General features: G+C 36.2%; 1 protein-coding gene across 2 annotated transcripts; it reads left to right on the top strand.

Moving 5' to 3' along the window:
- Nucleotides 1-27482, top strand: artn (artemin). Of its 2 annotated transcripts, none has more exons than XM_082136242.1 (4): nucleotides 1-257; nucleotides 12772-12833; nucleotides 13377-13554; nucleotides 21773-27482. In XM_082136242.1, exons 1-4 carry the CDS (start codon nucleotides 227-229, stop codon nucleotides 22195-22197), a joined length of 696 nt encoding a protein of 231 aa, XP_081992368.1. In that variant the 5' UTR covers nucleotides 1-226; the 3' UTR covers nucleotides 22198-27482. The 2 variants fall into 2 exon arrangements, with proteins under 2 accessions (XP_081992368.1, XP_081992369.1); XM_082136243.1 differs by lacking the exon at nucleotides 1-257 and adding an exon at nucleotides 1541-1658.
- The last annotated feature ends 268 nt before the right edge of the window (nucleotides 27483-27750 follow it).

Below are 27750 nucleotides of genomic sequence, written 5' to 3'. Positions count from 1 at the left end.
TCCTGGACGTGGACGCGTCCGATCTCGCGTTTTAGACGCATCTGTGTCAGTCAAACTACCCTAGTTTCTGGTCGCTCTGGACAGTTTTATGTGAAAAACGTGGATGTTCAGAATTATGCATCATCACTACAAGGAGAGGTCGAGAGGAAACATTTTAAGGAATACTTTTTCATTATCTGTGGATTATTTTCACTTATCAGTTTCTTAATTTATTTCACTCAAGTCCATGACAGGAGAGGTCGATCAGGACAGAAACGGTAGGTTTATATATTTTCTTTTCTTTTTCTTTTCTTATCTTTTCTTCTTAACATCTTTATTGTTTAATTTGAATCATGTTATAGTAGAGCATATTGGTATAAAATTCGCATCTTGGAACAATTTTATTAGCATAATGACTACATTTATATTATATTTACATTAATTGTATTTAAATAACAATTTGTCTATATTTATATTATATACATTTATGTTGGCAGAATCTTTCTTAGGCTACTTTCTAATTGTGGCCCTTATCAAAGAAAATGCACGTCATTTGGCCTATTTCCGATATATATTTATTTATACGAAAATCTAATAAACTTATGTAATTTCTTGCTTTTGTGTTGCTGATCCCCAAAAGCATAAGATTCAGAAATAATTTTTCATCATAGAATATTCAATTCAAATTTTTTTTTTTTTATGGTCTCATTTTTCACTGTAGCCTAAATATAACGTGTAACTTTAAAAAAAATTCTATTTGAACAATTTTCCCTTTCCCTTTAATATTTCCTTTTTAAAACCACATAAATACATCAGTTATTCTTGGATCTGTTGAAAGGTGGTTGATCCCTGAAAATGAAAGCAAAATAAAAGCTGCTTAACTGCTCAATCTCATACTAACATGTTGAAAATGTTCCTCAAAATACTTCATTAAAGTGTATTCCTGTGCGTATTTGACAAGCTTCTTCTCTGCGGACTGATCTTATGATTGATTTAGGGGACTGACAGTAAAAGAGCTGTTTTCCTGTCTGGAAGGGATGAAATCCGGGAGAATCCCAGGGACTGTTTTCTCATCTCTGGGATCTTATTATGGCCATTCGTGATTTTTCAAGTCTTATATTTGACTATGAAGATGATCTTCTTAGCTATACTGTAATTACAAACTCTCAGTTGTAAGATCTATATGAATGTGATGTCACTTCTGGTCCCAGGTGCATTGATTGTTTTCCATTGTTTACGTTCTGCTGGAATAAATGAACACCAAACCCTCCTTGTAAGTACCTTTTTAAAAGATTTTGATAGGAATGCGCAGAGATTCTTCCAGAACCAGTCCCATATGCAGCTTCCTACAGTATATTCCACCCATCTGGATGAGAGTTTGTTGAGCAGGTAATATTGCATTTCACTATCAGATCGCAAACACTTCCAAATTGACTGCAGGCTATACTCCCTGGTATCCTGTAATCCTCGGATCAAAATTATTCATTTATTTGTATGTTGGCAAGGTTTTATGTGACTAAGGCAATTCCTTTCTCTCGGGTTATGTGTTCTATCATGGTGAGAGTAGCAATGCTGAGTCATTGGTTTGCTCTTTTTTAAGATGCACAGATGATGTGCTTCATGATGATGATGTGCTTTATACGCTGATCGAGTTTCGTGGAACCCCTGTATTATCATAGGTGGGTCTCTTTAGTTATGATCTGCCATGCATTCATGTCTTTAGCATGCTCCGTTGATAAATTGGGTGTGCTGACACTTAACGCTCAAGTGCCTGAATCACACCTGCTTTAAGAGACACTAATGCAGGCACCCCAGCCCTTTCAGTGTTACTGTCTGCTGAAAGCTGGAATAACGCTTAATCACTTCTAAACTCTCTGTTTTTGGAGAATTGCTCACCAGGAATGGAGTTTCCACCGAGACACTGTTTACTTTAATAATGTGTTAGTGGCTCATATAGTGGTTCTCAACTGCTTTTGCTCCAAGAACCAGATTTTACATGTTTTTTTGTTTTTATTATTCAAAAATTAACCGAGATGTCCTTAAAATCCAATATGGAATTATAATAATTAATTAATATAGTAACTTTTATAAAATAGCTTTAAATAATAATAATACAAAATTAAATAGTTAATATAATATAAAATTATTCAAATATATATAATTATAATTTATATATAAAATTATAGTAAATTATATTATAAATAAACTATTTAAAATGTGTCCATATTAATTATGTGCTAAATACAGAGTTTGATTGGACAACTAAACAAACTGAAACAGGGTTTTCTCCTCCTTTTCTAATGCTAAAAATATATTTTGCTCCCCTAACACTCGATGTACGGCACTTCTTATATATAACCTTTTAGCGGTTCCCATCATTGAGAATTTTATGGATTTAGTTTTAATTAATTATTTAGTTTTGATTCATTTTTTATTTTAATTAAATTTGATGAATTAAGCAGATTTTAAACATACTTTATCACCAGAAAAAAATTAAATAACCCATTAAACATGAAAGTATTATTTAAGACATTTCACTTTTAGAACCTTTCTAGCATAAAGTTTTATTTTATTTTTTAAATAGAGTCAAGATACCTAGAGTTCTCTATAGAACCTCACTGAACTTTTTTGTTTTCCTAAGAGTGATACAATTATATATAGTTAAATGCATTTTACTTTAGTTAGCACCCATAGATTTTACCATGTAAACTGTTGGTGTTTGAATAGCTCAGGTGTGTTTTCAGTGTCAGGTGTGTTTTCAGTTTTCGACTACATAGCAAGTGTAGGTTTTGGTGACTCTGAGAGCATGGAAACGTGAGTGTCAGGCGATCACACGGGACACAGGAGTGCTGTGGTGTTAGGAAGAGTTATGGGCCGCGGTCACCGTGTGGCAGTCCACCGCTGGATAATTTATTACAGACTCCACTAATGAACAGCCTAGTTGTGCAATAATGAGAAACACCTTATCCGGGGTCAGAGCAGGGCAGAGGGACACTATGGGGCAGATTCTTACATAAAGTTCAATACTGTGGTTTTGTGTAGCCTAGTCTGGTGCACGATATACAGACGGGAAGAGACGTCTGACTGATGGGTGCGTTTGTTTAGGTTTATGGGGGGGGGGGGGGGGGGGAAGTAATAGACCATGATGGAGAAATTAACAAGTAATTGCACAGCAGAAAACAAACACAGAAAACACCAAAAGAAAATGTTTATAGACTCAAAAATGATGTCCATCTTAAGTTTTTGCTCATTATCAATTTACAGTTGCTACTAATTCGCCTTGAACAAAACCCATTATAAGATTGTATGCTACTAACCTGGAAAAAGTTGGGATTTCTGTGATTAATTCCTCCTCAAAACCTTGTAAACATGACTTGGTTTCCAGGAGGACTTATAAAAGAAACCTGCGTGTGTCCTTCAGTTCCTCCCAGAAGTCCGATAAAGTTAAGCTAGAGCTTTTCCAGGTATGTGTATGAGACACTAATGTGAAGAGGCCAATGTGAACGCAACAGCATTAAACACTCCTAGTGCATTCTGACTGGGATTTTTTTCCAAATTAAATGCATCAAATTATTCATTGCATATGTAAATGATAAAATGCATCTTAATTGTTTTTTGACAATCAGAGAATCAGGACCTCGGTTTAACATCTCATTCGAAGGATGAGGATATAAGGATGGATATATTGTTTTAGAAAGGAATGAGTTCAAAGCAGTTAAGAATCCATTGCATATTAATACTGACAATCTTAATCATTGTCAGTATTAATATGCAATGGATTCTTAACTGCTTTGAATTTGCTTTCTCAGTCATTCATTCCTTTCTAAAACAATATATCCATCCTTATATCCTCATCCTTCGAATGAGATGTTAAACCGAGGTCCTGATTCTCTGTGGTCATTAAAAATCCCATGGCACTTCTCGTAAAGAGTAGGGGTGTAACCCCCGGTGTCCTGGCCACATTCCCTCCTAATAATCCCCATCCACTGAACTGGCTCTATCCCTCTCTCTCCTCTCCACCAGCTTGTGTGTGTGTGTGTGTGTGTGTGTGTGTGTGTGTGTGTGTGTGTGTGTGTGTGTGTGTGTGTGTGTGTGTGTGTGTGTGTGTGTGTGTGTGTGTGTGTGTGTGTGTGTGTGTGTGTGTGTGTGTGTGTGTGTGTGTGTGCACTGGCGCCGTCGTACTCTGGCTGCTATCGCATCATCCCATTGGATGCTCACACTGGTGGTGGTTGAGGAGAGATCCCCTGATATGATTGTAAAGCGCTTTGGGTGTACAGTAGTATATGAAAGCACTATATAAATGCCTCATTCATTCATCCAAATGAGACTGCAGTTATTGTTTGTTTTGGACAACAATAAAAACAGACTTCCTTTCTCCTGAGAAAAATACCTCAATTATCTCACATGTAGGGTTTCAGACAGGAACTCAGATTTTAACTTAACACCAGTCATAATACTCATCAAAGTCTTCCAAGACCAAATTATCTGAGCTGCGTACACAATATTAATAATATTTATACTCTTTAAAGCAACTATTGACTCATTTAGTCTATTTTTATATATGTATTTCTCCTAATTTGAAGAAATAAAAAATGGATACTTTCATTAAAGTCGGCATGAATTAATCAATATAGTTCTTTTCTCAGCACTTAAAGTTACAAAAATAAAGTGGGTGAGCAGTCGAGAGCTGCAGACTGATAGAAACAGAAGCTGCACTAGTCTTTTCTTCCAATTGTGTGTGTCGTATACCCGAGTGAAACGGGTTCTCGAACAAGAACAAATGTGGGCGGGGCTTGATTTTGTCCATGAGGAATTGATTGGATGGTTGTGGTTTTCTATTGGCTGTTCTCATGTGAGTGACGGGTTGCCCCGCCCTCGTCATCAGAGAAGAGAAGAGATGATGCAAGAGGGAGAGGAAGTTATTCTGATTCAAGATTACGAGGCACAATAATGATGTGCACAGATAAATCATTTAGGTTCCACTTTATTTTAAGGTGTCATTGTTACAGTGTAATTATATATTGAAGTACTGAGTAATATTAATGAACTACATGTACTTACTATAGGGTTAGGATTTGGTTGAGGGTTAGTTGCATGTAATTATGCATAATTTACTGTTATTATTTACTATGGTAAGTACATGTAACGTGTAACAAGGACACTGTAAAATAAAGTGTTACCATCATTTATACCATAAAAAGCTAAATTTGTCGATTTTGATTTAATGGTGACTTTAACATATACTGAACTATGAAAGAGCAACATTTTATTGCAGTAAAATGTTCCTCTGGGTAAGCTCTGAACCAATATGCTGTGAACAGTGCTTGTATGTGTTTGTACGCAGAGTGAAAATGCATTGGGTTCAGTCAGCAAACTCAGCCATGTGGAATGTTCTGTATGTCATCTGGGTAAATAATACAAACACTTGTCAGAATACATCTCTTTCTCCCCTTCTCTGTCTGTCCTGTCACTTCAGTTGAGCTCTCAATATCAGTCTTCATTATTCCCAATAACACACGTTACCCACCCCAGTTTTCTCCTCTGGCTCCCATTTCTCCAGCTGACAGCTTGGACCCCACAGAGAAGGAACACACACTGCTGAGAAGTGTATCTGATTTGTTTCACACACACACATGCTGGATTTTATTATTTGCAAAATGTTATTGATTCATCATGTGAGCGAGCAGGTTCATTTATCTTAATGGAGCGGACAGATGTGTGTATCTGTATACACAAGGAGATGAGAGCTAGATGTGTGTGTGTGGACATCTGGTTCTCCACTGTCACGCTCACACAGAAGTTTCTCAGTAGAAAATCCAAACAGACGCCTCTTCATTTACAGAAACTGAAACGTGTTTAAATTCTGTCAAAACTGTCTTTCCAGAGCAGCTCATCTCTCTTAGTTCACAGACGGGCTTGTATAAAAATGTCCATCTCTGATCATCTCTCCGTCTGTCTTATTCACGATACTTCTGAGGACAGCTGACGCCCTGATGCAAGGCCATTGCTATGCAGTCGATACTAGCTCATTCTGGGAGGTTGCTAGGGTGTTCGGGGCAGTTGCTAGGTGGTTGGTGAAAGTGAAAAGAGTTCATCCTCGAGTTTTTGTGATATTCTGGTCTCTATGCCTTGGGTCTCTTCTCCAAGCAACAGTACGTCTATGGGATTTTCTTGTAGCGTTTTTAATGTTTATTTTAAGACGAAATAAACACACATCGATTTTTTTGAAAGAAAAAGCGCTGTCCCTGTCCCTTTCATGTGTGAAGCACAAACAGTGCAAGACGAGTGTTAGAAAGAAGTCTCTTCTGCTCACCAAGGTTGAATTTATTTGATCAGAAATACAGTAAAAACTATGATATTGTGAAATATTATTACAAATTAAAAGAACTACTTTTTTTTTTATATATATACTTTCATTTTTATTGGAGTTTTATGTCAACAACAAAAAACAAAACAAAAAGAAAGTAACATACATTGAACAAAATCAAAGGAGGCCAAGTAGGAGGTACCTAGTAGTACAATTGAAACAAAAATAAGTCTAGTTGTGATCCTCGGAATCACTGATCAATAATCCTTACATTTACAATAGTTCTACCATCTTTTGCACCAGTTTACCAGAAACCCACTCAATAGAATCTCACAAAATTAACACACAGTATACAGTTGTATTGGGAAGTACAATTATGTAGTTTCTAAGGCCAGAAAATGGGTCCATTTTCTCCATTTTTCCTTAAATTATGATTTTCTTAACCTTATAGTATAGGTTAATTTTTCCATTATAAAAATGCTTTGAATTAAACTTGTCCATTGCTGTAGATCTGGGATGTTCGATTTGAGCCAAAGACGAGTAATAGCCTTTCGGGCCGCAGATAATAAAATCTTGGATAAATAAAGGTCCTCCTTCCGCACGCTTTCTGTGATGTTTCCGAGAAACATAACTTTACATTCCTTTGGGATATTGTGTCCCAGCACCTTCTGTAACGTATTGTTAACGATAGTCCAAAATGGTTGAATTTTAGGACATGTCCAGAAGATGTGGGCGTGGTTTGCGTCCCTACTACCACAGTCCCTCCAACAATCCTGAGGTATCCCAAGTTGTTTACTCTTCAAATAAGGAGTGATGAAAAACCTCATAAAACACTTCCAATTAAATTCTCTCCACTGATGGGAGTTGGTGGAGGTCTGGAGTAGACAACATGTTTGATACCATTCCTCCTCCGTGAGGACAACCTTTAATTCACATTCCCATTTTGCTTTTACATAAAGTGTAGTGTTTTTCAAGTTCTCCATCAGACTCCGATAGAATTTAGACACAATCTTATTAGTCTTTTGTTGATAAGCGCCACACATTATTTCAATAAGAGGGTTTACCACGTCAGAAGAAAACCCCTTAATTTCTTTGCAGTAGTAATCTCTCAGCTGTAAGTATCTGAATAGATCCTGGTTATTTAGATCAAAACTATCCTTTAGCTCCTGAAAACTCTTCATCTTGTTGTTTTTGATAGCTATGCAGAAAGCTGTCAGGCCCTTACTCATCCAATCTTTAAAAGTACTGTCATAAATAGCCGGCTTAAATCTGTTATCCAGTGCGAAATAACTACTTTTTATTTCAGTTTATTTTAAAATGTAATTTATTCCTGTGATCAAAGCTGAATTTTCAGCATCATTACTCCAGTCTTCAGTGTCACATGATCCTTCAGAAATCATTCTAATATGATGATTTGCTGCTTAAGAAACATTTATGATTATTATCAATATATATTTCTGGAAACCATGATAATTTTTTCTTCAGGATTCTTTGATGAATAGAAAGTTCAAAAGAACAGCATTTAAAGTTAATCTTTTGTATAATTTGTAACATTATAAATGTCTTCACTTTAACCTTTTGATCAATTTAATGTATCCTTGCTCAAAAATATTAATTTCTTTGCAAAAAAAAAGAAAAAAGGTTGTGTATTTGTTCAAGATTTGCCTTTGGTTTTACATCTTACAAAATGAATACACCTGCTCCTTTACTTTAATGTCATGTTACATGTTTAGTGGCTAATTTATGCTGCGTTCCATTTGTCCTCGGAAGTGGGAAATTCCTAGTTCCGAGTGGGAGACTCGGGAGAACCACAACAATCCCGACTTCAGAACGCAGTAAAGCTGCTCAGTGCATCAACCGTAGTAAAACAGTGGTAATATATTGTTTATTAGCACTTGTGTTTATCTGTGTCTCAATAGACTCAGTGATGCACACAGTCCTATCCAACCTCTAATTGTGGACATGATACTTTTGCATTATCTGTGCAAAATATTGCTTTTTTTGTGTTTGTATTTCTGAAAGAGCAAGCACAACACAGGTTTGCCATCTTAGTTTTCTGACCTGTGTACTGGAATGCGGTTAACTCAGGTGTGATGTCATTTCCAGCACCAAACATTGGTCCTCCGAGATAAATGAATGCAGCATTATTGTTCCAGTCATTTCTATTGGAGGAATCTGATTGGCTGGCACGTGCAGCTCAGTGTGTCTGTTTGAAACCAGACACTATCATATCAGTTTCACTGTCTGTCTTTGTACATGTTCTGTTTGATGTATGCCAGGAGGATGTTGACTTAGGTTTCTTATCTTTTTAAAAGACACTGAGCCACATCAAAACCCTTATTGGTTTACTGCATGTTTTGACAACCGTCCGCAGTGATGAATGATGTTCTTTCTTAATTTGAACTTAAAGGAAGTTGCTCAACGGTGAATCATCTCAAACTTATTTACATCTTTCGATCGGGTGTAGGCGTGTGTGTTTGTGATTTGCTGCTTTGTCACAAATGTTTAGTTGTTGACCTTTCTTTTCTCTCTTCGGGTCATGAATTTTAAATTAGATAGATAGATAGATAGATAGATAGATAGATAGATAGATAGATAGATAGATAGATAGATAGATAGATAGATAGATAGATAGATAGATAGATAGATAGATAGATAGATAGATAGATAGATAGATAGATAGAAGCAACATGCATACACGCATGCATACACACATGCATACACACACGCATACATACACACATGCATACACACATGCATACACACATGCATACATACACGCATACATACACACATGCATACATACACGCATGCATACACACATGCATACACACATGCATACACGCATACATACACACATGCATACACACATGCATACATACACGCATACATACACACATGCATACATACACGCATACATATAGACGCATACATACCTTGGCATACACACATGCATACATACACGCATACATACATATACACATGCATACATACACGCATACATACACACATGCATACATACACGCATATATACACACATGCATACATACACGCACACATACACACATCATATGAACATAGATACATTACATGCATACATACATGCACACATACATACATAAATACATTACATACAGTACATACATACCTATGACCTTCTTAGAGGCCCCAGAAACTATTTAGACTCTGACTTGACACTTAAAAAGGTCTGAATGTCAATGCATTTGATGGTAAAGGGGGATAAACAAGTGTCTGCATCAAATACTGCAGGACGAATGCCACTTTTCTTCACTGTTTTCATGCAGTCTTTATATCAGCTGGTGTTTTTAGTGGATGTATGAAGTCAGCAGGTGGAGAGAATCACAATAACTATTGACATGTTCATGCTTCACAAACTCGAATTGACAAAATACTGTTTGTCTTCATTTTTTAAGTACTAGATCTAATTTTTTTTAAATCATTTAAATCCTTTAAAACATCGGCTCAACCGGTGGCGTGACATTGGGGCAGGATTATCTATTTGGTTATTTGGTGACATCAGTGTGCAGACATTACACACTTCAGCTTTAATTGTTGTATATGCTTGTAGTTTATAATTGAAGAGTGAGTGTTTTAAATCTTCTTCCAACTTTTGTGTCACTCATTTAACCGGCTAAACTCTGCAGACTGTGTCAGTGCACACACAACAGCTTGCAGCCTTCGGGTTATTCATAGCAGCAGAGTGCTGTAAAACAGATATTTAAGGCTGTGGATAAAACATCTCTCTAGGTCAGCTCTGAACTGTGTTGCGACTTACATCACATCGTGTTGTTTAATCGTTTAATAGCAGCAACCTTTAAATGTGTGCAGTTTCAGTGCAGCAGGAGAGCAGTTCACTCACTGTCTGCATGTTTATACATGTTGTCAAGGAAACGCTCTGAGCGATGTGATTAATGATGCTATAATGTGAATTTAGGCGGAATGCATGCAGACATGGTGCCGCACATTCAAGTGGTTTCCACGGCATTGCCAGGTGTACTGGGTAGTAGCTAGGGTGATGCTAGACGGTTGCTAAGGTGGTCTGTGTGGTTGCTAGGGTGTTGCTAGGTGAAAATTGTCCTATCGCTTAGCTAAGGAGTTTTCAGGAAACCCAAGGGCGTCGGCATAGAGCGTCTGCACAACATTTCAGGGAAAAGAAAGTGTAAAAAATGTTTAATGCGTGTATAAGCAGATTAATAATTATTTGCATATAATTTTTTTTTTTTTTTACTTTAGTAAAATGACTTAATAATAAAAAAAAGAATATATATACTATATATGGGTAACACTTCATTTTAAGGTGACAGTTACACGTTACTACAAGTAGTTGCTGTAGTCATAACAGTAAATTATGCATAATTACATGCAAATAACCCTAATCCTAATCGTAACGCTATAGTATACGTGTAGTTAAGTAATATTACTTAGTACTTAAAATACTTAGTAGAGTAAGTACAATGTAACTATTTCACCTTAAAGGGTTATTTTAAGGTGTCATTGTTACAGTGTGTAATTATATATTGAAGTACTGAGTAATAATAATTAACTACATGTGCTTACTAAAGGGTAATGGTTAGGATTAGGATTTGGTTGAGGGTTATTTACATGTAATTATGCATAATTTACTGTTTTTACTATGGTAAGTACATGTAACATATGTAATAAGGACACTAGAATAAAGTGTTACCAAATAAAGTGTAACCAAAATATTTATTAAAGTTGTTCTTTGCAAAGGAATCATCATATTTGATCTTTTTTTTTTTTTTTTTTTTTTTAAATTCCTGGATTAGTAGAAAAGTAATTTCTAAAGTCTCCACATTCGGCTCCATAGCACAAATTAGCATCTATACATCTATTTATAATATAATCTAATTGATATTATTTGTGTGTCTATATAAGTGTATCTATGCCTTTAGCAGAGGACAATTTAACAATATAGAAAATGGCTAAATAACTTAAATTTTGTGACACATTAACCCTCTGGTACTGTTCGCGTGTCATTTTTTTTATTTTGATGACTGTACTATATTTTAGTCAAATTTTTTTTTTTTTTTAATTAAGGGGATTTTATGGTACTAAATTATATTTATGCAGTAGTTATAATCCATTTCTTTTCTTTTTGAGCATAGACCTGAAAATGAAATTTACTAGTTAAACTGCCATAAATCTTGAATTTAGCGCAGACGTAAGTTTGGTCTCATTTTAAAGACGGTACTTGGCAGATTATTACTGAAGAGAAAAAAGGTTTTAAATATTTAGGTTAAAAAAAATTTTTTTATATGAAATATATATTTTCCAAAACACATTTTACTCTAAAACTGTGATAAAAATCAAAGCCATCAATCTAAACAAGCCGTGTTCCCAATTTTAGGTTGATCTCTCCAAAAAATGAGCTTTCAGTAAGATTTTGTTTGGGAGCAGTGCCAAGCGTTTCCAACAGATGAAATCAGTCTCCCATTTTTGACCACGAACAATACAAGTGTTTTGATTCATCATTCATTCATTCATCACCATCATGTCTGTCAAATATGCTGCTGTTTTTGGATAGCTCTTACACAGCTCTTTTCTGTACAAGCAGTGTTTACAGAGATCCTTCCACCAATGAAATCATATTCAGAAATGCAGAGTTGAACATTCATGTTGGCTGTAAAGAACTACTTCTTTAGGAATCGTGAATTATCTGATTTTAATTGATCTGTCGACTGGGAGAGGGTGTGGTCTAATCTAATCAAAATTTCAAAAAATTTGTCTCAATCATTTCAAAATCATCCATAGGGCATACATAACTCCTCACAAGAGGTTCAAAATGAAACAGCAATCAGCCATATCTGTAACACCTTATCATCAGGTACTTTTCTTCATATTCTTTGGGAGTGTCCAATTGTTCTCAACTTATGGACTAATGTAAACTTGGTTTTGTCCTCTTTACTACAAATTGATTATATGTCTAATCCAGGGTTATATCTTCTCTTCTCAATGATGATTCTGATCTCTGTATAAGTGCACTGCAGAAGAGAATGTTGTTTGCTGGGTTTACAGCTGCAAAGAAGACAATAATACAGAACTGGTTTACTCCACACGTGTGCAAAAACATATTGGATTCATAGCTTACATAAAATAGTGACTTGTGAATGTACAACAGCACGAATTAACACGGCTAAACCTAGTACCATTGATGCATGGCAATGTGTTTCTTCCAACATATTGGACTACATAAAGGAATGACTATATAAGGTGTATTTTTAATTTAATTTTTTATTCTTTTATTCTCACTCTTTCATATTGTTACATTATGGATGATATGTCTGTTGCTCCCCCTTCCCTGTCTGTCTGTGTGTTTGAATGGATGCTATTTCTAAAGACAATAAAAAGTTGATCCCAAAAAAAGGACTACTTCTTTAGTGCCGGTGTATTTTCATGCATATATATATAAAAAATTTTTTTAAATCTTTTCTTTTGCTTTCTAGATGGCAAAGGGTGGAGAAGTCCGGAGAATTGCATGGCCCGATGTCACCTGAGAAACTGGAAGGTGAGCATTCCTCAAATCATTAAATATGTAATAAATAAACACACACTTTGATGCTGTCTGACATAACATCTCGATCCCTGTTTGGTCTTGCTGTACTACATTACCAAGCGTGTCAGGAGCGTGTCAGATGGGAGTCGTTTGTGTGTCAAACGCGGTCCATTTTCACTCCAGCTTATCGGATCTCTTCAGTCAGACACTCCAGAGACACTCATTCATTAAAGCAAACCTTGAAATATTTACGACGGTGTTGGGTGTTTCTTAAGCAATTAAAGAGTCTGAAGTGTTGGCTGTGTTAGATCATTGGTCTGCTGTTCTTCAGGTTTGGGGGGTGGGAAGCGTATCCATGTGAATAAGCCGATCGGACATCACGGATCGGTTTACTCAGGGTTTATATAACACAGAGGAGTGCTGGACAGGTTGCGACAGCGCGGGGAGATTAACCTACTAGCGATTATTTCTTGTTTTTGTACGTGTTATTGGCTTTCTTTCAGTTCATACGAGCTGTGCCAGTTTTGATGCTGACTTCATCTGTTGTTCCTGTAGGTGATGCTGCTGGTGTTCGTGTGTTTTCTGGGTCTGGTTGATGGACATTTCCTGCAGAAGGAGACAGAAGAACCCCGTCCTAGCAAGCCGAGAACCTCTTCAAACCGTCCGGAACGTCCCGGCCTGCAGAAAGACCTGGATGAGAGGCAGAGCAGAGCACCATGGGCCGGACTGCACGGTCAGTACACTATAGACAGTGTGTGGGAAACCGGGGATAGTTGTCACGCTTTCTACTTAAAGGATTAGTTCACTTTAAATTAAAATTCTGTCATCATTTACTCACCCTCAAGTTGTTTCAAACCTGTTCAGCAGAAGAAAGAAACTCATAAGGGTTTGAAACAACTTGTGGGTGAGCAAATGATAACATAATTAAAATTTTTAAGGGAACTATTATATATTATATACAGGGTTTGAAATTAACACCTGTAACGCTCTCAAATCACTTGCCAATTTGGCGTGTTATTATGTTTACTCACTTTGCTGGGGAAGTTCGTACAAGCCAAATCTGTGCGGATTTAGCGCAAATACTCAACTCGTGAGTCATCGTGATCTATTAAATACAGCGTATTGCGCAGAATCTGTGCATTTCTGGCTTACTTGAACACAGACGTCACTAAGCAACACATAACGGCGCGCTTGTTCACTTGCATTACAGCAATAGCAAAGATTAAAAAAAAATTGGCTATTTTCCAACATCCTACATGTTCTTTACATCATCCTACATGTTTCTCCACCTAAAACACATGTTTGGTAAAAAAAAGAAAGAAAAAAAAGAAAAGAGAATAAATGAGGAGAGGAGGAGATTGCTGGATGACAGGATTTTGTTTTAATATGAAATGAATGTATGAAAATATATAAAAGCTGTGACGTAGTTAATCTGGTTCATTTCTTCTTTTTTTGGGGGCTAGTAGAAGTTCTGAATGGCCGGTAAGCGGTAACTTAAATATTTAGTAGCCAAATTGGCCGGTGGGTTAAAATTTCAAACCCTGATTATATTATATTATGTATTATATAATATAGAATATATTATGATTATATTAAGTGGTAATCTTGCCCTTGGGGCGAAAATATATAATGTGTAATAATTACAAATATATGATGATACTGATAAATGCAAAAAGTCACATTATTTTTATTTACATTTATGCATTTAGCCGATGCTTTTAGCCACAGATACTTATATTGTTATAGCGACTTATTTATTAACTTTTTCCTCACCAGCGTTTTTGAAACAGGTTTCAGCCATTGCCAGCATTTTTGATCATTTTCACAAAAGTTTCATGGCCCCCAGAATATTTTGTTGTTTGAATATCTGAACATGCAATATATTAAGAGAAAGAACAGAACCTCTGCTTTTAAACAAAAAGCATTTTATATATATATATATATATATATATATATATATATATATATAAGCATGTTTTATTCTAGATTAATGCATTCCTTTTTTTAATCAACACTTGCATGTGGCAAAATGTAATTTAAAAAAAGCAAAGTTTTTAGCAATTTTTTTTTATTTTTGTCAAAGATTATTGGATCGGATTCAGAACGATGACCAAAACACAGATGTTGTAGATCGAGTCCATCAACACCCTTTATAGCTTCACAGTCCTATATCTCATCCTGGGTCGACATTTCATTCAGTAATATTAGGCAGTTTTGATTTATATGCTGTTTAATGTTGATCACGTTATTTTACTACGAAACATCGCTTGTTTCGGCTTTCTTCTTCGCGTGTCATTGCGCCCCGTACCGTATAACAGTGAAAACATGGAAAGCCAGCAAATTTCCGTCAATGGCGGGGAAAGAGTTAATATTCATAACGAACAATGCCAGGTTTACTTACTAGTTCTCATGCGATAGTGTCATTGCAGTTAAATCGATAATATTACTGAACATTGTCTTTTAAACCAAAGGACACAATTCACAAAGATGATCCTTATTTAGGAGCATTTTAAAGGACCGAATTTAACATACAAAACACTGTTAGAGAAAACAAACACAAGTAATGAACAGATATGACTCTTGTGACATCCTCCCCATTTTATCTACTTGAATTTACAAGCCTCATCCACCTCTGACGTTGTTGCAAAGCCTGTTATTAAAATTGGAGACTTTTGGTCCGTATCCACAGTAAAATTAAGCCATCAACTACACTTGGTGATGATAGATGTGAGCAATTTCAAAATTATACGTTGTCACGAAGTGTGTCGGCTGCTGATTCTCTAAAGCTCGTGGATGTTGCACTGAACGTAGATCAATCTTAATAAAACTTTGTCTCAGATGCTTCTCTTATAATTCCTTGGGAGAAATAGAAATAGTCACGAATGAGTAGTTGACATGCAGTGAGTGTATATAGATCTATCAAATTAATGTGGATAGCAGATAATTCAGCATTTGATGAGAAATGTTTGTGCTCATATTGAGATCTCTGACTTTTCATTCCAGACTTTGAGCACTAAAACAAAACTCTGAATTTTACTCTTATTGCTGGCTAGGAAAAACAACTGAGATTTCTTTTGTGCCTTTACTGTCGTATGGGAAGCCGTCTCGATTAGGTCGGTCTGAGAAGACTTGTTCTGTTTCATGTCTTCTCAGGCTTCTTACGGAGTTACTATTACACTGTCTGTCTAACCTGTCCGAGGACTGAATCCTTTGGGAAGTCTGGTTTACACTCTCTGTTGTCTGGAACACTTGGGCCAATCTCACGAAACCTGATCACACTTCATCCCAAATTCAAAAGAAAACGAAAAAAAAAACGTTTTGCTTAAACTCCTAGTTTATTTCACTGCATTGTGATTTATAGACGAATAAATAAAAAATAGATTTGACAGAGTTGTGATTTATAGACAAATAAATAAAAAATAGATTTGACTGCGTTGTGATTTATAGACAAATAAATAAAAAATAGATTAATATTTTGAACACAATAAGAAGTTAAACATTCAGACTTTGCATTACAGTAAGGAGAATTTGGAGATGAAATGTGCTTAAATGTGGTGATGTCGTCACAATGGTTAATATTTTAGTGGTCATAAATAGGCTTCATTTTCTTTATGCAAAATATGATTTCTTCTTTTATTTTGGGTGAAATGTGACATGGAAATGTTTATGTACACTGAAACACTTTATTTCAGTGGTCCACTTTAGACATTCTTCTAACTATGAGTAACTTTGCAACTACTCGTCAACTTATTCTACTAACCCAAACCTAACAGTCTAATGCTTTAATGAGAGTTAGCTGACATGTTGTTGCAAAGTTACTTATAGTTTATAGAAAGTCAAAAGTAGACCATTGAAATAAAGTGTAACCATGTACTCCTAATCCTGTGACCCTGACCCTAACGGCTCTCACCTTGCTTAAAGGCGAATTCCTTGCAAATTATTATATTTTTGTTTGTTTTCTTATGTTCAGTGTTGGGGGGGGGGGATCTGTGCCATAATAATGCAGAAACACGAGTGGAATGCAAACTTTACCGTGAGTGTCTCTTGTGAGGACATGCACTACACATACAGACCTAAATGAGATTGCCTGTTTTCTCTTTAATGAGCTCGAAGGATCTTCTGACAATTGATGCTGACATGTCCATGCTAACATGAAGACATTGTTTTGTGCAATATGATAAACATGATCAACATTGGTTGAGCCACAAGTTGACATGTTGGGCAAACAAACAGAGCAATGTTTTTATAGGGTCACAGTGTTTACACTGAGGAAATCAACCGTGATATTGTCCATTTCTCAGCCACTGAATTAAACCTTATTCTCCAACACCCGGCTCTCAGTGGATGCGGACTGGACACTAAAATACACACAAAAAAGCTAAAATTGTCTCTTCTGCTCACCAAGGCTGCATCTATTTAAAACAGTAATATTGTGAAATATTAGTACAATTTAAAAGAACTGTTTTCTATGTGAATATAAATATTAAAATGTAATTTATTCCTGTGATCAAAGCTGAATTTTCAGCATCATTACTCCAGTCTTCAGTGTCACATGATCCTTCAGAAATCATTCTAATATGATGATTTCTGAAGAAACATTTCTGATTATTATCAATGTTGAAAACAGGATTCATTTCAGGATTCTTTGATGACTAGAAAGTTCAAAAGAACAGCATTTATTTAAAATAAAAATCTTTTGTAACGTTATAAATGTCTTCACTGTCACTTTTGATCATTATAATGCATCCTTGCTGAATAAAAGTATAAAAAAAAAGTTTTTTAAATGTATTTAATGACCTAAACTTTTGAACAGTAGTGTAGAATTTTCTTTGGACATTTGTAATATTTAAAGGTATAGCGGAGGATGTTTTACTTCCTGGTGGGTAGTCTAAACTATTGGTCCTCCTAATTGTCAATCATTCTGGTGAATCAATCAAACTTTTCAAAAAGTGGAGAGGGCGGGTCTTATCTAAAATTTGGAAAGATCCTCCGCTATACCTTTAAATGGACATTTAACTAATGATTGGATAAGCATTATATACACTCAAACTTTTTCTTTTTTTTTGATTTATGAATATCAACTGTATAGTAAAATTCCATAAAATTGAACTGATTTCATATCAAATATCAAATTATTAATTAAGATTTTTAAATTAGTAAAAAAAAAAAAAAAAACTTTATAAAATATTTAGTATTTTATATCTTAATGGAAAAAGTTAATGGACCGTTTCAGTTTATATGATTCATATTCATACATTTAAACTTATGAATACGAGTCGCATAAACTGAAATGGTCCATTCCCTTGTTCCATTATGATTTATACAAAATGTTTTATTCAATTTGATGGAATTTTACTTTACAATTGAAATTCGTAAATCTTAAAAATGGGCTTAAATATTTGTTTGGAGTGTAATACAAATATTTGTTTGTAAGGTGTAAATAGGGCGTAAGATGTGTTTTGGTCAATTCATGAGTAGACGAGGGAGACAAATTCCCGTTTACCCCTGGTCTCTTTTGTCCTCTTTCAACCACTTCTGTCCTGATTTCTTTAAGGAGAGGGACTATGGGCGGGTAAATTAATAGTGTTTTTATCCGATTAACAGATATTTTGATCTAATGGACAAAGTAAACTCACGCAATTTACATATGAACGCGACCGGAGACGATGGAAAAACATACGGAGAGCATCAGCTTTAGTTTCTGCTCTGACACACACAAGACCAGCCGAACGCTGTGAGTGTGTGTTAGACATCAGGAATGGAGAGAGAACATTGTGCTTGGTATGTTTTTCATCTTCAACACAAACTTTAGTCTTCAGTCGACAAAGTTTAAACCCCGTCTGTCTAGTGCTCTTCCCATAATGTTTACGCATTAGTTCAGTAGACGGAGAGTAGACGGTCTTTTGTGGCTGTTTGAACACATTCGACCACATGAGCGTTTACACTACGAAAGCAATCCGGTCTAATGTGTTTGCAACTCCCTCTGGAAGTGTCTGAAAGTGGACAAGCTCAAAATATTTTAGACCCTGTTTACACCTGTACTTAGCCTCGTCCACTTGTGATCCGATCGACCAAAACACATCTTAATACAAGGTGTAAACAGAACCTAAGAAAACCCCTACTGGAAGTATCAATATCAATCAAGTAGTAGAGATATTTTCTGTCTGATTTACTTGGGATAAGAGAAAGTATTTTAATATCGCAAAAAATGACACACTTCACCTTTAAGAGGGAGGATTATTTCTTTATTGAGACACACAGATGTTGTATTTTATGTGTTTTCACACCCAGTACATTCGACATGTTTTCCCCAGCTCATGCATGCAATAGAATAATCTCAGCTCTCTCTCACTTATCAATTTTGTGTTCCACTTTAAATAATCCAAAGCTCCTCTGTGCAGGTTTTGACACAGCAAATCGCTCCCTTAGAAGCTAATTACGGCAATCTTCGCCTGGAGAAAGTTTGAATCATATTTCTAAGGTTCTCCTAATCTTTAAACAAAACTCTATAAACATGATGTGGCATGTCGTGGGATGTTTTCAATCCTGCATGAGTTACAGTACAACAATAGTCCAGAGCAGTGTCAGTAACAGCAGGAGGAATTTCACACTGTACGGTGATCTCGCCGGAGAGACGTGCGCCGTTACACAATCAGCTGTTGAGGTGTGAACCAGGGCAACTAGTGTTATCACCTTTTTAAATGCCAGTGTTACATTACAGTGGGCGGATATGCCTTGCGCTGCCAGGAATGGAGACTATTTTAATGCATCAGAGCCACGTGCCAGAAGCTGTATTCTCTGGAGAAATAGTTCACCTCAAAATCATTTACTCATGCCAGTGTCATTCCAAACCTGGATGACTTCTATTCAATTACTTTTGTTGAACACAAGATGATTGTGTGTGTGTGTGTGTGTGTGTGTGTGTGTGTGTGTGTGTGTGTGTGTGTGTGTGTGTGTGTGTGTGTGTGTGTGTGTGTGTGTGTGTGTGTGTGTGTGTGTGTGTGTGTGTGTGTGTGTGTGTGTGTGTGTGTGTGTGTGTGTGTGTGTGTGTGTGTGTGTGTGTGTAAAAGAAAAGACTAGCCACTGTGGTCCATATAATGAATGAGGACAGGTGCTGTCAAGTTCATAAAAAACACTGAAAGTATCATAAAGGTATGATAAGTAGTCAATGCAAACTTAATGCATGTGCAAGTGTATTTGATAATAGAACAGGAGCAGAAATGCATTGAAAATATTGCTCTCCACTGTAGATGTCAAATCCATTATGTTGCCATTAGTAAATTACATCAAACATCATTGGCTCTTGTGCATATAGTGACCAAATGTTACTTCCATTTAACTGGTTGAATGAATGATTCAATTTAGGGTGACCAAATTTTAGTTTTCAGAAAAGAGGACGGGGGCGTGGTGGATGGGCGGGGCGTGGTTTGGGGAGGTGTGGTTAAGGGGTGGGGGCGTGTTTGGGGGTGAATGCATCAAAAAATACTTGACAAATGCATTCACAACCTTGCAACTGTGTTATTGTACTTTAATAAATAAAGTAATACATCCTTTCCATTTAATGTTTGGCCCGCAACAATGGAATACTATAAAAAAAAAATGTTTACATGACACTATTTCTTTTCATGGCCATAGGTTAAAAATCTACTACTAAAATAAAAAATCTACTACACTATTTCAGTAAAAAAAAACAATTTCAATCCTCCTGATGTTCTCTTGTAGCCTATACTTTCTTTATGTGGGCTTCTAGGTCGCTAGCACCTTTATTTGACACTGACACGTACGTGCCAGCTTTGCAGTTCATGCATTCTGCTTTACACGGATCCCGACCGAAACGAAAACACGGGAATTTTCTCTGTAAATCATCTGTGAATTTACATTTGGGCTTTTTTTAACTATTTTTTTTAACTTTTAGCTACTTACATCTTATCTCGCACTTGACCGTAAACTGAAGTGCTGTCGAGTGTCGAGTCACGCTGCTAAAATTCTGTGAACGTAAAGTCCGCCTACTTTGATTTGATTGGTCATTTCAAAATATCTGACATTGACAGAGTAGTGACAGACCAATGAGGCTGAGATGAACACACACACACACACACACAGGCCTCTGTATTCTGACGTGATCTCTGCTTGCCGCTGTGGATTGAGGAACGCGCTGATTATAACAAGACGGGGCGAAGCCGAAGCCAGTTTCATTTGTTTTGTGTGCAAAGGCAAGCGTGTATTTAAAGTACACACTTAATGGCCCAATGAAAAATAATGAAAACCAGGACATTTTCATCACTTTATAAAAAACAGCCAGGACGGCCAGGACAGGACATGAAAACAGGACATGTCCTGGGAAAACAGGACGTTTGGTCACCTTAATTCAATTACTCATTCATAAAGACCGTCACTTTTCTGACGTTCCTGAATGAATCAGCATTTTTTTTATTGATTTGATTGAATTAATGATTCATGTCACCTGTCATTACCTATTGCACTTTTCTTTTCTTTTTTTTTTGTAGAGAAAACTCAAAAAATGTAGTTGACCATTTTGAGTGAACTCAGACTAAATGGCCTAATATTTGACTTTATTTCATTCTTGATGTAATGGCAACTTTTTCTACATTTGATAAGTTAAATCAACCTGCAAAATGAAAGTTGCAGAAAGAGCCAAACAGTCATGTTGGACTGTTATATTAGCACTCAGCTGCTCGACCAATCAGATTCAAGGACCAGAACTAAGTCTTGCATAATTAATGATATTTTCAATGGTGCTTTTTCATTTTTGAACTGACTAGACCCAATTTAGCAGCCAAAATATTCTAATAATGTCATTTTGTGTCACCCATGAAGAAAGAAATACATACGGGTTTGTAACAAAATAAGTAATGATGACAGAATCTTCATGTTTGGTCACACATGCTGTGGTTAGTTCTACTATCAGCTTGTGTTTTCTGTCTCCTTAGACACGTCTCTGGCCGAAGAAGGTGAGGGTCATCGAGTCCGCTGGCAATCCTCCTCTACAAACTCCTCCAGTTCACGGAAATCTCCTAAAAACCGCAAGGAACGTCGCAACCGCGCGCGAGGCCGGAGCAACCCGGACTGTCGTTTGGAGAAGAAGGAGATGAAGGTGCGTGATCTGGGCCTCGGTTACGACTCGGACGAGATCGTGATGTTTAAGTACTGCGTGGGGACATGCATGAGCGCCCGTAAGAACTACGACCTGGCCCTGAAAGTGCTCACGGATAACGGCAGCGTTTCAGGCCGTAAAGTGAGCACTCACCCCTGCTGCAGACCGACGCGCTTCGAGACTGTCTCTTTCATGGACGCCCAGACCAGCTGGCAAACCATCAAATGGCTTTCAGCGGCCAACTGTAGCTGTGTGGGATGAGAAGCCGAGGAAACACAGCCGGTAAAGTCAATCCAAAGCTCCGGTGTAGAAAGAGAGGAGAATTCCGGTGCAAGGAATCGGTGATGCACGAGCGCTTCAGCTGTGCGGTGCAAACGCGGAGAATCTGCCATCGTGAGCAGAGAAACCACATGAACCACAGGAATAAAGCACGTCCTGCAGGGTTAAGGGACAGAAAGCCTAGAGGTCTGTATATCTTCTGACCCCGGAGAGATAAAAACTCCCTGTGATGAAGCGGGTCCTCAGATACAGGATCTGCTCCAGATCCACATGGAAAGTTCGTGAAAAGTAACTTGAAGGCCTACATTTCACATCATCTGCCTCTAGGCGTTATGAGATTAAGTGGTAACACACACTTTAGAATACTGTTCCTTACTGGAATACTGGTAACTCTCGCCAAAATGCAACCTAGGCTCTTTTTGTTAATCTACCCGAGGCAAACTTTCATTTAAAAGCATAATTAGGATGGAAACGCCACTTTTAAGTTTGACCGTATTTTCGTTTTCGGTCAAATTGCCTTTTGAATGGGAGTGATGGGGCACGACTATGATAGCATCAAAATCGCTATTTTTAAAACACTAAGAAGGCTCGACACAACATGAAACTGTGCTGGAAGTGTCACCAGGAGCTCTACACATAAACTCCAGCATTGAGAACAGTGTTTGTGTTCACAGAGTTTACTAAAGAGAAAGATTTTGAACAACTCACTGTCGCTGTGTCCGCCAGCATTTGGACAGTAAAGAGGGAAAGCTCCTAAAGCTTAGTTCCATATAAATTCACGGATAATTTGTGGTTTTGTCGTTAGAGAAAATCAGTATTGACCTTATTTGAAAAAGGATCGTCATATAAGAAGCAATACTAAAATTCAGAGTCAGTTAATTCACACTCGGAGATCGACTATTTTTGACTGTTTTAAGCGAAAGTTCGCCTCGGGTAGATTAACAAAAGGTAGATTGCATATTGGCGAGAATTGCCCTTTAATGAATAAATAACTACACAGGAACAAATGAGTAACGCACTATTAATATTTTAGTATCTACTATTAACTAACAAGAAACTCTGATTAACGAATTAGTAAGTAATAGCGCTCAGATGAATGTGGTAGTTCACTATTAGCTAATCAATAACTACTATTTTTTTCATTCCTCCCAGAGAACTTCTATATTCAGGTTCATAATTAATAATAATAATGCATAATGTATAATATAAGGAAATGGTAACCCATTAGTAATGATGACTCAAGTGTTACTACATCCTTCTAATGAAACTACTAATTATTTGGATCAGAATTCTAAAGTGAAGATCATGGAAACACACTAGTAATGACTGAAGTGTTACCAAGTCCATCAGAAGTTATTACTATTCAAAATCCTATAAACATCTCAAAACCTTACAGTGACTTCAGTCAATATTATAGTTATCATGTTTTTCACTTCAGAATACTGATCCAAATAATTAGTAGTTCCTTTAGAAGGATGTAGTAACACTTGAGTCATCATTACTAGTGGGTTACCATTACCTTTTATTATAAATTATGCATTATTCATATTAATTATGAACCAGAATATAGTAGTTCTCTGGGAGGAATGAAAAAAAAAATAGTTATTGATTAGCTAATAGTGAACTACCACATTCTACTGAGCGCTATTACTTACTAATTTGTTAATCAGAGTTTCTTGTTAGTTAATAGTAGATACTAGAATGTTAATTGTGCGACATTAATTACATTAATGAAGGAACAGTATTCGAGAGTGTTACCGATTGAGTATTCAGTGTGTTTTAAGAATACCATGAAGGTTCACTTCGACAGAACAGAAGGTGCTTTAACTCACTTACCAGCTTAGCGTGTGTTTATTATACACACACTTTCCTTAAGCCAAGAGCACACTGCAAGACCGAAGCGTGTCACCTTATGTTTGCGAGTCGTGTATGATAACTTCCAAACATTCGTGCTGAACGCAGTTAACATGCAGCACTTCCCCGTTTTGCAGGCCGGTTCTGATATATATATATATATATATGATGAGATCGTGCTCGATTACACGGCATGTCTGGATGAATGCCCGCTTATAACGCTCTCCTCCATCATCTGATCATCATTAGATGAATTACTGCCATGATCGCTTGGAAATGTACACAAACTATTTTTAACTCTTATAAACAAAATTCCGCATGCTTTCCATATGCAGGACAAGCTCAACGTTTTATTCTATAAAAAGCTTGTTTCACATATAAATGAACCGTGCTTGCATTTATAAGAATGACGATGATCTGATTTACAATACTGTTCAAAAGTTTGGGATCAGTAAGAAATGTATACTTTTATTCAGGAAAACATTTATTAAAACGTTCTGTAAAGAAACAAAAGATTTCTATTTCAAATATATGCTGTTCTTTTGAACTTTCTATTCATCAAAGAATCATGAAGAATAAAATTTATCATGGTTTTCACAACATTTCAACAATGATAATAATCAGAAATGTTTCTTGAGCAGCAAATCATCATATTAGAATGATTTCTGAAGGATCATGTGACACTGAAGACTGGAGTAATGATGCTGAAAATTCAGCTTTGATCACAGGAATACATTACATTTTAAAATAAATTCACGTAGAAAATTTTGGAAACTTGTTTGCACCACAAAACAAAAACAAAAAATGCGAAAAATTGTTAGAATTGTGAGATAAAAAGTCGCAATTAAATTATTATTTTTTTATTCAGTGGCGGAAACAAGCTTCCATAGAAAGTAGGTATTTTAATTTGTAATAGTATTTCACAATATCACTGTTTTACTGTATTTTTCAGCAAATAAACGCAGCCTTGTTGAGCAAAAGGGAAAAAAAACTTCAAAGCTCTTCCCGACCCTAAACCTTTGAACACTAGTGTATACTGATGCTGTAGCAGCGCACATTCATCTGGATTGCGATTGGTTAGTGAATATGATGCATGTTTTTGCAAGCAAACCCGTGTCCCCTGAGTGTTTGAACTGCTCAGGTCGGTGTGTGACCGTCTTGTAATGTGCCCTTGGCGTTACACACTTGCACAAACACAACCAACCTCACAGACAGCCTGATGCCACATTCACAAACCTCCTCAAGAAATACCTCTTTAATTGATCATTACTTTTTGCAACGCAATGATCAGCATTGTTATTATTTTTGTTTCTCTGTTGGAGTGAATGTCTGTTTATATGTGCATGTTCTGTTATGGGCTGGATCTTTGTCAGGGGGGATGCCAGATTTCACTGGATGGACGTACAGTCTGTTCGTGAGGTACTTCTGTCTTCAGCTCTTGGGTCATGTCTAACCCTGGCTCAGGTTCATCGCACACAAGACTATACCGGTTTACCAAATTGTATTTAAATTGAGACATTTCACATTTTTGTTCTGTTTTTGGGTATTGACTTATTGTATGCAAGCCAAGGTGAATGATCTACCAAAGCAATAGACAGACAGAGGATGGATGGATGGATGGATGGATGGATGGATGGATGGATGGATGGATGGATGGATGGATAGATAGATAGATAGATAGATAGATAGATAGATAGATAGATAGATAGATAGATAGATAGATAGATAGATAGATAGATGGATAAATGATGGCTAGATGGATGGATGGATGGATAGATGGATGGATGGATGGATGGATGGATGGATGGCTAGATGGATGGATAGATAGATAGATAGATAGATAGATAGATAGATAGATAGATAGATAGATAGATAGATAGATAGATAGATAGATAGATAGATAGATAGATAGATAGATAGATAGATAGATAGATAGATAGATAGATAGATAGAAAGATGGATGGATGGATGGATGGATGGATGGATGGATGGATGGATGGATAGATAGGTGGATAGATAGATGGATAGAGAGATGGTGGATGGATGGATAGATAGATAGATAGATAGATAGATAGATAGATAGATAGATAGATAGATAGATAGATAGATAGATAGATAGATAGATAGATAGATAGATAGATAGATAGATGGATGGATGGATGGATGGATGGACAGATAGATAGATAGATAGAGCGATGCACCTCTTTAATCGACAGTCACACGCTTCTATTCCACTTCTCACAGTTACTGTATTAATATCATGGTTTACTTTAACTTTTACTTGTATATCACTTGTAATGTTTTCAAAGACACTATAACTTCCTGTGAATCTCACGAAACCCGTCAAGAACACGTCTGGATCATGTTTCACCTGGAATTCAACAGAAATGCTATACAGGAATTTGTTTTCTGAAACCATACAAATTTAAAATAAATAAAATATAAAAAAGTTGTAATTTTTTTTTTTCAGCTTTTGTTTCACTTGCAATTTTCATTTAGTTTACCTTGATTAACTAAAAATAAAACTGAAATAAAAATGACTAAAACTATGTTATCTAAACTAATAAAAATGACAAAAAAATTACTAAAACTTCAACTGAAATTAAAATGAAAACTGAAAATATAAAAAATATTAATTAAAAACTATAATAGTAGGCTATCTCAATTATAATAAAATAACACCGGTATTCATACATTGTGGCAGTATTTATTGTACATGCTTTTTGATTGTATTACATATTAAAATCTAATCAATATATTTCCGCATGATTTCTTTCCTTTTCTTCTGTTTTCTGCTTGATTTTGTGGTTAAATGTGACCAGGACGTGTCCTCATGAGATTCACCCTGATCCTGAAGACATTTATCTCTATGAAAAAACGAAATCACAAATTCCATTATTGTTACTGCCTTTGAATGTAACAGGGATTTTATCAAATGTTTTGTATTGATATTATTAGAAAACCTCATACAACTGACATCAGTTTAATAACCTTATGTTGTGTTCGATTCCTGGCAGTGTTTTGGCCTTGTTTGTTTCTGCATTTCTGTTTTTGACTCATAGATCATAGATCTCATAGATTATCTACTATTTTTTTCCCAGCATTTGAAAGATGTCAGATTGGGCGACGCTTTAATGTTCTCCACAATAATCTGGGACGTTTTGAGTTTTGATCCTCTGAGATCTGAGGAAAGCTGTGTTTTATAGTCTTGAACTGCTCATCCTGTTTCCCAGCAGCGCAGTCCATTCTTTTCCTTAAGGATGACATCATTTTTCCCTTTGGATGCTGTGCATCCCCTGCTTTATTTAAGGGAAATTACTGCTATTGTTTGATGTATTTATTGTAGTTTTTTGTGTACATGTTATCATAATTATATTTTTATTATTTATAAAGTGTATATACCTGGAATTTATTGCTCAGATTTTTATACAGATGATGCATTTAAAGAGAAATATACATTTTACCTTTGTGTCGTACGTGTTTCATTTAGTGTTTTTGCTTTGCACCAACATTTACATTATAGATTCCCTCTGCTCTCCATAGAGTTCTAATGAAACTGTTTTCCGCAGTTTGACTTCTGACCCCTATATAAACTACCCGACTGCGCCATCTAGTGGACAGTCATTGGAAGTTCAATTAAAAGATGCTCGAAACATTCAGAAGCAGCGTTGGGAAGTTACT

This window comes from Leuciscus leuciscus (genome assembly GCF_965113295.1).
Source record: "Leuciscus leuciscus genome assembly, chromosome: 14".
NCBI classification, from domain to species: domain Eukaryota; kingdom Metazoa; phylum Chordata; class Actinopteri; order Cypriniformes; family Leuciscidae; genus Leuciscus; species Leuciscus leuciscus.
Note: the sequence above shows the minus strand (reverse complement) of the source record. Positions and strands in the feature narration are given on the sequence as shown.

Bases quoted from the DNA above. Each gene is read 5' to 3' on its own strand.
- artn (XM_082136242.1), top strand. From the start codon at position 227: ATGACAGGAGAGGTCGATCAGGACAGAAACG. The intron at 12,834-13,376 runs GTGAGCATTCCT...TTGTTCCTGTAG, and splicing joins GTCACCTGAGAAACTGGAAG to GTGATGCTGCTGGTGTTCGT. The intron at 13,555-21,772 runs GTCAGTACACTA...CTGTCTCCTTAG, and splicing joins ACCATGGGCCGGACTGCACG to ACACGTCTCTGGCCGAAGAA.